The following is a 13,612-nucleotide window of genomic DNA, read 5'->3' on the forward strand; positions in this document are numbered from 1 at the left end:
CCAGGTGTTGGGATCTTGTGACGCAGTACGGAGTAAACAGGCAAAATTAACGTATCGTACGTATTTCCTCGATAAAAATAACGATGCAGATTGCTACATGGTACAGGAAGCGTATGGGAAACACGATGGGTAAAAAAGAGAAATGTCAAACGCCATTGCCAGAGAACAGATGAACATCCCCGATTCCACAAATTAGCCATATCGCTCGTTCGAACCGCCATCGACGGTATGCCTCCATGTAATGAACCGTGGTATGTTGCTCTCGTACCCTCATCTTAACTAAGATTTGAAACAAAAAAAAGAAGTTGAAAGAGCAAAGAGACGCCCACCGACCTAGTCCACGATGCGCCGAGCAAATACACGCAGTAAAAGACGTAAATGACAGAAAAGCGATTTGGGAAAAACCACAACTTTGGCCACCGATTTAACTGAATGATGATTTTGTTGTTTGGAGTGAGCTTATTCGGGTGCATATCGGATTTTGATATCATCAGGAACCAATGGTCGGTGGTTGGGCGCCCTCAATTTTAGCAGGCTGTGTAGGGTCGGTGGGAACAGCACCCTGCTCGTCCACCACCATATCGGCACGGACACGCTTGGCGGGGAAGCTGTTATTGCCCAGGAAGGCGGCCTCCTCGTGCTGATGTTTGCGCATTCCCAGGCCCGCAACAGCGATGCGGTTCAAGGCATTCATCTGCTCGGGTTGTCCGGAAGCGCCGGCGACCGCATTCGCAGCGGCCTCAACGGCGGCGGTGGCATCGGGGCGGGGCTGAGTGAGGTCGATATTGGGTGGCAACTCGGGGACGTCGTTCTGGGAATCGATCAAGCGGGACTGGAGACCGATGATATATTCACGCAGCTGGTAGTTCTCGGCCTGAAGAGCTTTGTAATTCTCGGACATGATCTTGTACTCGTTGACCTGCTCCTCCAGCTTGCGGATATACCCTTCTTTGCGTTGACGGAAGGCGCGCTATAGAGCCCCAGCAGCTGTTAGTCTTTCTTTACTTTTATTTTTGTTTTGCATTTTCACCTTCTCAAGCTCGTCGATCCACGGGAAACGCATACCTGAGCGGCGCGATTCTGAGCGGCACGCTTCGAGGTCGACAGCTCACGCTTGCCGTACGTCTTGCGAGGTTCGGTGGGCTGCGCCTCCTGCATGACTTGATCCTGTGGCTGAACCTGAGGTTGCTGTGGTTGAGGCGGCGGCGGCGGGGGAGCGGGGATCATTCCGGTGGTCGGCGGAGCGCCAGAGATCGCGGGGTCAATGTTCGAGTGATCTCTTATCGGCTGGACGTGAGTCATCCCGGGCTGGGGACGCGGAGGCGGCGGAGCGGCAGCATGGCCTGCCTGGAGAGAAGCAGCGAGGAGTTGGTCCTGGAGAACTGCAAAACACCGAGAGCGGCGAGAGTCAGCATCCACGGAAGGCACCGAAAAAAGAGCGACCGGAGAAAGCAAATTCGAGGGGGGAGGGAAAAAAGAAAAGCGGCGACTGGAGCGAGGGCTCACCTTGGTCTGCATGGTCCTGCACGGTTCCGAAGCCACGCCAAGGGGCGATAGGGCGGTGGTTAGCCATCGGTATAGCCACACAGAGGGCACGATTCCTTCGAATCAAGTCACGGTGATGGGAAGGGTCAGGCAAGGAGACGGAGAGGGAGAGACATGGCAATGTAGATGCGGGAAGAGGGAGAGGGAGATAGGGGAAAAAAAAAAAAAAAGAAAAAGAAAAAAGAAAAAGAAAAAGGAGAGAAAAGAGAAAAGGGAAAAGAACAAAGAGGTGAATGGTTCGGGGATGTGAGTGATGGGAGAGAGTGCGGCAAAAGGGCCAACTGCGGCTGGAGATGTTCAAACAAAAGTTTGCAGCGTCAAGCAGTTTGTTTTCGTCTCAAACAGGAACAGCGGTAGTTGTGGTAGCAATGGGGATATAGAAGGGGGGGAAAAGAGAGAAATATAGAGAAGAGAAATATAGAGAGATAGAAATATAGAGAGATAGAGATATAGAGAGGAGAGATATATAGAGATAGAGGAAAACAGGATTCTCACCTGGACGGAGTGGGCGGTGTTTGGATTGGGGTTGTTCTTGGATGGATCCTGTTGCGGCGGTGGCTGCTGTGGTTGTTGCTGATGGTGCTGATGCAATTGCTGTTGAGATGGCTGCTGGGGCTGATGTTGTTGATGTGGTTGTTGTTGTTGTGGTGGTTGTGATTGTTGCTGCTGTTGTTGCGGCTGCTGCTGCTGGTGCTGCTGGCCGGGATGGGGAGCGGGAGCTAGCGGCTGCTGAGGTTGCGACTGCATGGTTCGAGAGCGAACGAGGTCCGGGTCCTGGCGTCTCCTCGTCCTCTTCTTCCTCTTTTTTTTTACTTCCTGCCACTCGCTGGCTGACCTGACTGGCTGACTGGCTGCTTTCTGCTGTTTGCTTTGCCTGCTGCTTAGTCGTCAAGTGCTGACTGATGAGGTTGGCGATGAGTAAGGGCTGACACAAGTGACTCTCTCTCTCTTTTTTCGCTGGCGGCGGACGATCGCGTCGTTTAATAATCGAATTCCCGCATTACTAATCGCTAGGGCTGGGGGCCATCACCTGACCAGCCACCTCCCGCGCCCCCCCGCTAGTCTCCTTCGGGAAGGCATGTCCCTCTTCTGTGAGTCGATTACATAATTATACTTACGCCACGCTTGATCGGGTGCGAAATGTAACCGGAATTCCTGATTAGGTTTAACTCTGTGTGTGTGTGTGGCTAAAACCAACTAGTTTAACCAGCCCCAACTACTCCGTAGCCTATGGTCGATGTAAACATATACCAGACCAGGTTCTCTCTGTTCGTTCCGTCCAACTCCGAGCAATCCATATATATATATATATGTGTATATATGTATATGTATAGAGGGTGAGAGATTTTTATGTAAATTGGCTGGAAAGCAAGATTTAAACCGAAATGTGTGGCTACGGACACAAACTATACACTCCCAAAAGATGCATTTTAAACTCCCTCGCTTTCACATCACTGGCTCTTCTTTTCCTTTAGCGATGCGGTGTAGCCCGCCTGGATGAGACTAACCCCAACCTGCGCACACTCCTTCCACCCCCGCTGCCGCGCCCAGAACATGTCCGCCGCGCTGGCGGAATGCTGGCTGAACCGCCTGGCGTCTTCCTCCAGGGACTCCCGCGTTATCCTCTGCGCTCCTTCCTCCCCCCCGACTGCTGACTCTGCATTGTCTTCCCGTCCTTCCGCCACTTCCGCCGCCCCGTCCTGCTCCGGTAGGATCGTGTCCAGGTACGCCTTTCGGACCCTGTACCGCTGGCCCCTCTCGTGTCGCGTCTCCGGCGTGTCGATCTTGGAGAACGCAATCTGCACCCCCAGTCGCGCAAGCAGGTACAGATGCTCCGAGAAGAATATCGTCAGCAGTAACGCCCACCCCTTGATCTGCGACGGGCCGCCGTCCGGCCCCGTCTCCCCGTCCGAGAACATGTACACCAGCGCTGCACTGGTTATGCTCCCCAGCCACGCGAGGAACCCCAACGAGTCGAGCCACGGCCCGATGGTGTCCGACCGCACCGGAGCTGGCCGTCTGCACTCGATGCAGATCTTGACAAAGTCCGACCGCAACTCGATCCAGTTGTTGATCAGGAAAGATAGAGGGACCAGCGGCCACACCGGCGAGAAGAGGCTCAGGTACCCAAACTGCACACACATCTCGCGAAGATCCGTCGTGACATCGTACTCGCTGAGCTCTGATTCCTTTCGGACCCGAGCGAGGAAGTCTGCCTCCGCCGGAGCGTCCTGGATCGGACCGCTCTCCTGCTTCGAATGGTTCTCTTTCTTCTCTGCTTGCATCTCGTTGTACTTATTCAGCACTCTACGCTTGACGTGAGGCATCACGGCCTCGAGCCCAAAGTTGACTATCTGAGCGGTGACGGTGAAGTATATCACCTGGCGCCGAAGCCGGCTTCTGTCAATCTGGAACTCCGCCACTCTTGCTCGACCCTCTTTGGATACGAGTTGAGGAGCGGCGACGTGGAACACATCAAGGTACGGAACGATCTTCTGGGCGAACGGAACGTAGACAAACGCCGTCAGGAAAACCGGCAAGTACGAGGTGATGAAGTTGAGAACGAAGATCTTCTGGGTCAACGCAACGTCGTAGCTGTCTTGCGTCTCGTAATTCTCGTAGTCGGTGAGCTCGGTGGCGATCTTGGTGAGAATTCCACTGATGGTTGGAACCATCAGCGAAAGGATCACCGTAGGAATAAACGCCTGTTTTTTTTTATCGCACAAGGTAAGACGTAGCCATTAAACAGTCGTGCAGGGGGAAAACATCTTACCAGGTACGCCTTGAGCGGCCCAGAGTAGATCTCGGAGATAAAGATCTCGATGCCAAAGCAAAACGCGATCAGCGTGCCCAATGCCAGCACGGCCGCAAGAGCAAACGGGACCTGCAAGAGCTGCCTCAGAAGTCGAGTCTTGGTCGAAAATACCAGTATCTTTTCACCGGTGACCGAATCAATAACCTCCTTGTCGTGCTTAAACTGGCGTCGCTTCGCCTTGATGGCCGAGACGCCTTTCACCTGCCATCGCAGCTTAAGATCCACCTCCTGTCTCTTCCAGAACTCGACAAACACCAGGCAAGCCAGCGAGTTGACGACGGCATAAACCACGGAGAATTGGCCCAGCAAGGCCCAGCAGGCGACCCCAAAGGCGGCGGGGAAGATCAGGAAGGTGAAGTACGCCTGCAGAAAGGTAAAGTAGAAGGCAACCCTCTCTCCGAGCCTGGCGCGGATCTGGTCGAGGTCGTGGCGGCTGAGGAGAGTCTTGCGGCTCCAGTCCATTATCCACTCCTTGTTGACATCTTTATCGTGTAGAGGGAACACGGCCTCGACATGCTTCCAATCGCCGTATTTAGGAGTTATGCCCACACCGCCATCGGTGCGTGGCCAGGTGATCATGTGGTAGATGATGCGTAGCCGCTCGGCCTCGGTGGGCTCTTGTTTGGTGCCTTCTTCGTCTGAGCCGGGCTGGATCTGGCGAACACCGTAGAGCCAATCGCGAACTCTGCATGCGCGGTCAGAACACACACCGGCAAGAGAGGAGAAAAAGAGAGAGAAGGGGGGGGGATTTGTTTATATGGGCTTCGTTTGCAATTGGGCTTTGGCCTGTCTTAGGCAAACATACCTTCCTCTGTGGATGGCCTTGTTGAGACTATCCTCCCTCGCCTTGACAAATACAAAGAGCGTGCCCTCGCCGGCGGGCCTCACGGCGGTCTCCAGCCCGATGTAATCAAGGGCCTTTACCAACCGCTTAAACTGGTGTATCGCCTCTGCTTGGTCTGGAGGAGGGAGGGGGGGGAAAAAAGAAAAAGGTCAACACATGTCAACACAGTTTTGTGAGTGTAGACAATCATGATGACGACGTACCTCCATCCTGGAAGCGGTACAGGATCACATATTCGACGTGGAAGATCTGATCCAGCTTGGATCGACGGCTGGCCTCGAGCTCCGGCTCCATTGGAAGAGGGATAGGCTGTCCAGTGGTGGCTCCTCCAAAGAAGGGTAAAGCTGAAGGCACTCCGTGTTCGGTGGAAGAGCTCCCTAACATATAATATCAACTTGACATTGTTCGTGAGAGGTCAATAAATTCCACCGCAAGCGAGCAAAGGGGAAAAACAGCTCACAAACCCGCGCCGGCCAACCAGCTGGCGGCTGGCTGAGCTGTGGCTTGAGCTGACGTCACCATGGCCCGTGCACGGTCCTGCCCGATGCGGCGATCCGTTCAGGCCCGTATATGCAGTACATTATGCTCTATCAGGAGATTAGCCAGCTGTTCCGTACTCCGTATACATTCAGCGTTCAGTTCTGTATTGGCCGGTAAATCTAATAATTTAAGATGAACATCGTCTGCCGCGATCAAGAGAGTTGTTGGCAACTCACAAGCTCGAGCCGCCACTCCAGCGGTTTACTGGATTGCTGAAGATTACCGATGGATGGAGCTTACTCCGTACAGAGAGAATTATTATTGATTGCTCCCTGTTGAACACTTTGATCCAATCTTCTCATAATAAGGACTACTCCGTATCACTTGTATGGAGTAAGCTGACGGAATCATGACTGGTGTAACTACTCCATTCAACGATTGAGATGGAACCCACGTATATAAGGAGGCTTCTGCCTCCTCAGAAGAGCCCTTAACTATGCCTTTTTGTATTCTCACAAACCTCATAGCTCGGCTGGGCTCCCGTATGCCAACATATGGGAAGCTTCAGCTAGTTGACCAGCCTGGCGATCCTCCAACCAGGCTCTCTCGATTATTATTCGGGGTGCCTGGTTGACCTACTCAACAATTCCCGCCAGCTTCCTCAGCGCATCCCCGTCCACGATCATCTTCAGCCACTCGTCCATCGCCGTCGCCCCGATCGCCTTGTAGAACTGGATGCTCGGCTCATTCCACGCCAGCACGCTCCACTCTAGTCTCTTCCCTCCAACCCTGACAACCTCCTCCGCCAGCCGTCGCAGCAGCTTGAACCCGTATCCCTTCCCGCGGTACTCGGGCATCACATAGAGATCCTCCAGGTACACCCCCGGCGCAGACCGCCACGTCGAGTAGTTGTAGAAGAAGAGCGCCATCCCCACCGGCTTAGGCCCCGGTCCGCCGGCCTCCGCGGGCGGCTCGATCAGGAACGTGTACGCATTGCCGCGTTTGGGCGGGGAGTCCGGGAACGAGAGCGTTTCGCGGAGGGAAGACACTGTCGCTTCAACTTCGTGCGACGCTTTTTCGTACGCCGCCAGGTCCTCGATAAATCTGAGAATCGTCGGGATATCTGCGCGACTGGCTTAGTGAGCTAATTCAACGCCAAATCGCGTCCCAAATTTATCCCTACCGTCTTCGGTTGCAAACCGGATGGTGGGCTGCTGGTTGGCCATGGAGAAAGGATATCCAGGAAGTAAACACACGGAGAAAGAAGTGTTAGAAAGCTACAGCCTTTTATAGTTGAACCTTCAGTTCCAACCCGGAAAGAAAGTATGGTAGTCAGAATACAAAAGCCCTCGGATCCAGGGCGGAAACGCTACCATACTCAGCAATCGGGGCAGAGCTCCTTTTTTATATTTATTTCCACCATGATGAAGCTGATTTGAAAAAAAAAAAAAAAAAAAAAAAAAAAAAAAAAAAAAAAAAAAAAAAAAGAAAAAAAGAGATCCGTAAAACCGGTCGCGCCCTTTAACATGGCCGGGACAATCGGGAAAATATGACTGGAGAACACTATCTTCCAGTGGATCAACCTTCCACGGGTCATAAATTTGTTGTCATGAATAGTATTCTACCATCGATGCCAATACGGCACAGACGTGGGATGAGAAATAATGTACAGGATGGCTTAATAGGAAAGAAAGAAACGAAACGAAACGAAACGGAAAAGCAAAGGAGAAATCTCTGGTCAAATCATTTCGAGGATATAGCAGACATCCATCTCTGCTCATCGTTGCTGCATACGAGAAATTAGCTTCATCCAAGGTCCAGTTGCTCAAAGTGTCACTTACGCATCAAAATGCAGCAGCATCCCTAGCACGGGAATCAGCTGTTTTTGATAGTTTTTATCCTTTTGCTCCAGGAACTGCAGCAGTACATTCTTGAGGTAGACGTGATCGATATTTCCGGCTCCTGGCCCGGTCGTCGCCTCGCTGCGGGCGAGAGATTCGTTTCGTGCCCGCGGCGGCGGAGACATCACTCCGCGGCGTCTGCCTGAATCAATGGACGATCGAGGCGAACGATTGCCGGATTCAACGCGTCCCTTTCCGGCTTGGATCGCTTTCAGGTCCTCGGATAGGGATTTGTTTGTCTTCCTTAGCTTCTCGAGTCGCTGGTTGGTTTCTTCGACCGACCGGCGCAGTTCGGATCTCTCCTTCTCCAGTTCCCTCGCCTGTTTCTCACTCTCATCCAGTGCGTCACGTAATTGGGCCATAGCCTCCTTCACATCCGTGAGTTCCTGTCTTGATCGCTCCATCTCCGCTTCAAACTGTTCTCGTCGTCGTTTCCACTCTTTCTGGGCATGTTCAAGTTCCTCCTTGTCCTCCTCCGCTCTTCGTAAAGCCCGTTCTGCTTCTCGTGCTTTTGATTTGAGCTCCTCCATTTCCCTTGCGCGTCTGCGGCCAATAATGTTAGCTTCATCCTCGGCCCGGTCTCGTTCTTCGATGGCGGTCTCCAGTCGCTCCTTAAAGTCCCTGACCTTGTGTTCTGTTCGCAGTTCGACCTCCGAGAGCAGTCGTCGCATGGTTTCGCCTTCCCTTGTCCGCTCCGATAAAAGACGCTGGGCGTCTGAAAGCTCTTCCTCTAAACTCTCACATCTCTCACGTACCTCTTTAATTTGCATTGCCATCTCCGAAGTTTGATCGCGCATACTGTTCATCAGGCTCTGGGCGCTTGCGTGTTGCGCCGTTTTGAGCTGTATCTCATCGTGTAAACTCTCGATCTCTCGGTTGAGCTTGGACACTTGCTCTTCTAATTCTCGCACTTTGGATTTGGCGGATTGGAGTTGTTCTTGTGTCTTGTTAAGGTCCTTTGACGTCTGTTCGTGCTTCTCAACTGCTTCCTGTTTTTGGCTTTCTGAGTATCGAAGGTCCGACTGCGCAACCTCCAACGCTTGCTCAGCCTTCAGCCGGCTATTGGTCTCCTGGGCGATCTTCTGATTGAGTGTCCTGACTTCGGCATCCTTATCGCCAATGGCCGATTTGAGATCCTTGATCTCGACGCGTAGATCTTCTTGCTTTCTCTCAACGCGCCCAAGCTCTGCCGTCTTGTTCTTCAACTCCTCCTTTGTAGTCTTTAGATCCGCGGATTCTTGGCGGAGGGTTCGTAACTCGGGTTGGATCTTCTGCAATGCCTGACGCAAGTCGGCCAGGTCTTTAAACCGAGATGCGGCTAATTGCTGCGCAGCCGAGAGGTCGGTTTCTAAAGTTACGGCTTTGACCTTCAAATCCTCGAACTCGGTCATTAGATCTTTGTGGACTTTCTCGGCATCAGATGAAGCTGAAGCAGAGCTAGTTTTTAAGGTCACTATTTCGCTCTCGAGATCTTGAATTGTCTTCTCAAGCGCAGCCTTTTGTGCCAGCAACTCCTTGACTTTATCCTTTGCTTCCACGTGATCCTGGCCGATGTTCATGAGGTCATCTCGAAGAGATTCAATTTCTTCACGAAGGTTGTCTTCTCCTTTTAGCTTGCCATGAAGTCGATCTATCGCCGCATCCTTCTCCGCCAGCTCGGAACCGAGCTTGGTCACTTTATCCTCCAGCTCCCGAATCGCATCTGCGGATGAAATATTCGGGGGGGTTGGTTCATGAACCTGTTTAGTAGCAGCTTCTTTCGTGCCACCCTCAGGTTCTGATCTTCCACCTTTCTTCTTCTTTTTATTCTTTTTCTTGCCACCGGGAGCGGAGGGCGTTGAGGTGCTGACGGGAGCAAGCTGGGAGGCCGGTGCAATCAAATCTTGCCGAATATCTTCAAAATTAGCTGACTGACCGCCCGAAATGAGTTCTTTTGCATCTTTCCACTTCTCATTTTCCTTTAAGCCGCTGTCTATGAAATCAACAATTCTCTGTGCTCGCGTTGCGTCGGCCTTGCTTGCAGAGAGATCGGTCTGGAGAGATTTGATGGTGGATTCGGCATCTTTTAATTGCGACTTCAAATTCGTCACAACACCCTGCAAAACCTCAAGCCGTTTCTTGTCGGCAGATTTCTGACCATCCCCTTCTGCCGACTGAGACTCAGCCGTATCCTTGATCTGTCGGAGCTCCTCTCTTGTTTTCTTCAGCTGGGAGTTGACATCGTCCATGGAGGTGGACGATCTCCTCAATTCAGATTCAGTCGTTCTCAACTTTGATTCTAGAGATATAATTTGCTCTCGCAAGTCATGGCGCTCATCTTTAAACCGGGACTCGAGGCGATCGTTCTTATCACGTAGCTCCGAGACATCGCGTGTTGCAGCTTCCAAACTATGAGCCATGCCTTCGGTAGACTCCCGAGCCACAGACAGATCCCCAGTTAAGGTCTTAACCTGAGCCTTAAGAGACTCGATCTCCTGTTCCTTTTCGTGTACTTCTGATTCCAATCTCGGGATTTCGTTATCGAAGGAGAAGAATTCTTCGTTTTCTTCCGGTGGAGGAGGCGGAGACATTACGGGCTTGGCTCTTGGAGAAAACAGCCCACGAATGGAAGCGGCACGAGAGGTTATCGATGTTGTAGGGGATTTTTGGGAATTATCCAGGGAGTCATCTCCAGCGGACGAAGTGGTCTGGATACTGGGAAGGTCGTTTCCATTCACATCTTCTCCCTCTGGAGCCGTCTTCTTTTCATCACCGGGCTGAGAACGTTTCAAATTAGCGACCTCATCCCATACTTCACGTGTGGATTTCTCGGCAGATTCAAGTTTCTTTTTAAAGTCGTCTCTTTCCGCGGTTACTCTCTTTAATTCGTCCACCACCATGTCTCCTTTTAGAGTGAGCTGGTTGAGATATTCGGTTAACGCACGGGGCTCGCTTATTGAAGTAAGTGGTGTATTCTCTCGCAGGGCAGCCTCGAATGGTTCGATAGACAGGACGCGCGCGTGAGCAATTCGATAGGCCTTTAAGAGCTCTTTGGCGAAAGGGATTTAATGAGTGATTGCGTAGACAGGGTGGTGAGAGTGTTAAGTATTCACCTTGGTATTTGGATTCTAACTTATCCAGCCTCCGTAGCTTCACTCTGACATCGGTTGGTAAATCCGCTGGTGTCTGACCCGAGGATTTCCCTAGTAGAGAGGTAGGTGCGGCGGACCCCGACTCGTTAAGAGTGGCTTTCTCGTCCAGCTCGCCGCCGCCATCGGCCATGTTGTTCGCAGACTCCGGGCGAGGGGTGCTGGTCCTTGTCGATGAATCATCGTCACCGACGACAAATTCCGCATCGAACTCCGACGGATCTGGATTTTTGGCAAGGAAGCTGTTGCCCCGTTTGACCCTTGTGCTCGGACGTCTGGCAGGAGAGGGATTCGCGCGACGAGCGGAGTTTGAGCGGGAGAGGGTCTCCTGGGCACCTCTCTGGCGGGCTTGTTCTTCTGCAATCCGGGCATCAATGGCACCTCGGATACGCTATGGAGAGTGAAGTTAGGTGGGGGTGGAACATCGACACGGGAGAAGGCTGGATAGAGGTACTTACGGAGAGCATTGCTGCTGCTCGCTTCTGCGAGCGCTCCAAATATGAGTATCAGACAAGCAACGGAACAAAAGAAATGGAGAGAATCGAAACTAGAAAGAGTGTGATTTCTCAATTGCAGTCTGGCAGTCGGTGTATTCCGGTCCAAACTGGTGGTCTCTGTGTGCTCTATGCTTCTCTCGCGATAGCTTTACTGTTTTGATGACATCGTTTGGGTTTGAAGAGCCCGTCCGCAGCGCGCATACTGTCCACTAAATCTGGATCCGCGGGAAATACAGTGGATTAGGTAATGTGCTCAGCGCACTTTTACATTTGTGCGTCTGATTGGCTGGATTGAAATGTTTGCTATATTTGTCAGGTCTAACTATATCTGGTTAGTTGGTGGCTGGTGTCGGCTCCATTCTGAACACTAATTTAGTATAACTAGTCTCCACGTGACATTACGTAAGAGAGAGCTGCCTCTGTGGGGTGGCTGGGCAAATCCATCATCGGAAGCTTCCGACTTGCTGGCTCGTTTTGGACACAAAATAACACTCTACGGTCGAGAGAGAGAGCATACTTGACTTACTTCCATACACACAAGCTTAGTGGAACACTCGCAAAAAAGGCCATTTTCATGCTCACTGAATTTCCCAGCTGAAACAATGTTGTTGTGTGGAAACTGAACTAGTCATGGTGTCCTTTTGGCCATGGAGGGTGAGTACCCCCCCAATTCCGGCGCCCAGGGGATCTCGAACGACGACGCGAAATCTTGACCGTAATAGGGCTCTGATAACTCCCCGGCATCCTTCGAGAAAGCTCTATCCCATCTGTCAAAGCGATTGGCAGACACAAACATCCACCTAGACAAATTGCGGCACCGCTCCCGCCGTTTCAGAGCTCTTTGGACACTATACACCAGCTTTGTCTACATTCTCTACTCGCTGATTCTCGTCCTCGTGCTGGGACAGGGACGATGGGGTCCTATCGAATATACAGCCATATGCGGTGGGCCAGTTGTGTACGTTTCTTGTTCTTGTTCTTTTTCTTTTTCTTTCTTTCTTTCTTTTCTTTTTTTTTTTTTTTTTTTTCCAGTTTGTTGAGGATCTTCTTCTGCCAACGGCCTTGCGCTGACCTGTTCAGTATTTACGTCGTCCGACTCGCCGCAGAAAAATTCTATAACTATCGCATCTCGCATACACAGAATGTCCTCGACGACCTCCAAAAGCAGCGTGACCAAACTATTGAAAAGCTCAAGGAGGCGACAAAGTACAATTCGACGCAGTTACTCCTGGAAAAATATGGTGGAGACTCGGCCAAACTAAAGCGCTCCGGCAACGATGCTGGCAGTGACGAAGGACGAGGTTCGCAAAAACGTCGAACCCCGAAGGATAGAACTCCTCTTCCTCTTCCTGAGAGGAGAACAGGGCTTGCTCCACCACCCACAGCAAACATCCGGCAAATTGAATCGGGCTCCATCTCTCCCCCTCCACAGGCACAACATGACCGACCTCATACCTCCGCTGGATTTTCACCGCGCCCCCGAGCCCAAGTCCCAGCCCAGGCGGATGAGCCGGAATTCCACCCTAGCGCATTCTCCGCGTCCGTCTATACGGAATCCCGCCCGCCGCGATGGTATGATCGGGTACTGGATGTTTTGCTGGGCGAGGATGAAACTCTTCCGAAGAACCGCCTGGTTCTCATATGCCAGCAATGCCGCCTCGTTAATGGACAAGCGGCCCCCGGTGTTCGGACGCTGGAAGAACTGGGTGCGTGGAGATGTGGCAGCTGTGGCGTGTGGAACAACCAAGACGGTCAGGCCAAGGGTATCGCCACAGGGGCTCTTCCAGCGGATGCGCTCCTATCCACTCACTCTCGAACACGCAGCCAAAGCCTCCCTCATCATCCTGGGCAAAGCCCCGGCACCACAGAGCCGCCAAGTTCTCCTGAAAGGACGTGGGAGCCGGTGCCACGTCCAGGAAGTATTAGTAGCGCGGTGGATGGAGGAGATAATCCCGCGATGGAAGGCAGGGATGTGACTGCTGCCCATGCGGCGCCAAGCAGTGAAGACGGATTGGAGGCGGGAGACAAGTTTGAGGCGAGCGATGACTTCGTGGAAGACCGGGGCGCGAAGTAGGGGAGGGGTGGAGGGAGAGGAGGTAGTAAAATGAACAAGGCGTCTAACATGCCCTGCAAGTCTAAGACATCCAGGCCGGCGTGCCCCCACGGGCCTCTTGGCCGCAATGGCAATTGGTGAGGCCCAGATGAGCTTATTCTCCTCTCCTCCCTCCTCTGCTGATACTGTAAGCCTGGCACGGAGTTAGACTCCTGTTTTGGGAACTCCTGCCATCACCTATACCACTGTAACTTTATAAACTGTATGCGCTTGGCTAGTTACTTATCATTAATTCCGTCACGCGATTGCTGCAAAGAATGGGAATTTGACACCCCTTAAAGTGTTATGT

General features: G+C 52.2%; 5 protein-coding genes across 5 annotated transcripts; 1 reads left to right on the forward strand and 4 right to left on the reverse strand.

Moving 5' to 3' along the window:
• Window positions 1-41: 41 nt before the first annotated feature.
• CIMG_08892 (bZIP transcription factor) lies at window positions 42-2,461 on the reverse strand. The gene is made up of 4 exons (XM_001241728.2): window positions 2,041-2,461; window positions 1,507-1,522; window positions 1,066-1,382; window positions 42-970 (listed from the first exon to the last, which is right to left on the reverse strand). The coding sequence occupies exons 1-4, from the start codon at window positions 2,290-2,292 to the stop codon at window positions 491-493; spliced, it is 1,065 nt and encodes a 354-aa protein (XP_001241729.2). The 5' UTR covers window positions 2,293-2,461; the 3' UTR covers window positions 42-490.
• A 363-nt stretch (window positions 2,462-2,824) lies between these two features.
• On the reverse strand, window positions 2,825-5,628 carry CIMG_08891 (plasma membrane channel protein). The gene is made up of 4 exons (XM_001241727.2): window positions 5,408-5,628; window positions 5,166-5,319; window positions 4,319-5,045; window positions 2,825-4,250 (listed from the first exon to the last, which is right to left on the reverse strand). The coding sequence occupies exons 1-4, from the start codon at window positions 5,586-5,588 to the stop codon at window positions 2,997-2,999; spliced, it is 2,316 nt and encodes a 771-aa protein (XP_001241728.1). The 5' UTR covers window positions 5,589-5,628; the 3' UTR covers window positions 2,825-2,996.
• A 356-nt stretch (window positions 5,629-5,984) lies between these two features.
• Window positions 5,985-6,984, reverse strand: CIMG_08890 (acetyltransferase). The gene is made up of 2 exons (XM_001241726.2): window positions 6,868-6,984; window positions 5,985-6,807 (listed from the first exon to the last, which is right to left on the reverse strand). Exons 1-2 carry the CDS (start codon window positions 6,908-6,910, stop codon window positions 6,320-6,322), a joined length of 531 nt encoding a protein of 176 aa, XP_001241727.1. The 5' UTR covers window positions 6,911-6,984; the 3' UTR covers window positions 5,985-6,319.
• A 443-nt stretch (window positions 6,985-7,427) lies between these two features.
• Window positions 7,428-11,395, reverse strand: CIMG_08889 (viral A-type inclusion protein repeat protein; the record flags this gene model as incomplete). Its single annotated transcript, XM_001241725.2, has 4 exons — window positions 11,172-11,395; window positions 10,678-11,104; window positions 7,526-10,613; window positions 7,428-7,470 (listed from the first exon to the last, which is right to left on the reverse strand). The coding sequence occupies exons 1-4, from the start codon at window positions 11,178-11,180 to the stop codon at window positions 7,428-7,430; spliced, it is 3,567 nt and encodes a 1,188-aa protein (XP_001241726.1). The 5' UTR covers window positions 11,181-11,395.
• Window positions 11,396-11,686: 291 nt separating this feature from the next.
• Window positions 11,687-13,594, forward strand: CIMG_08888 (uncharacterized protein). The gene is made up of 3 exons (XM_001241724.2): window positions 11,687-11,864; window positions 11,933-12,168; window positions 12,291-13,594. Exons 1-3 carry the CDS (start codon window positions 11,841-11,843, stop codon window positions 13,282-13,284), a joined length of 1,254 nt encoding a protein of 417 aa, XP_001241725.1. The 5' UTR covers window positions 11,687-11,840; the 3' UTR covers window positions 13,285-13,594.
• Window positions 13,595-13,612: the final 18 nt, after the last annotated feature.

The sequence above is a fragment of the Coccidioides immitis genome (genome assembly GCF_000149335.2).
Source record: "Coccidioides immitis RS genomic scaffold supercont3.3, whole genome shotgun sequence".
Classification (NCBI taxonomy): domain Eukaryota; kingdom Fungi; phylum Ascomycota; class Eurotiomycetes; order Onygenales; family Onygenaceae; genus Coccidioides; species Coccidioides immitis.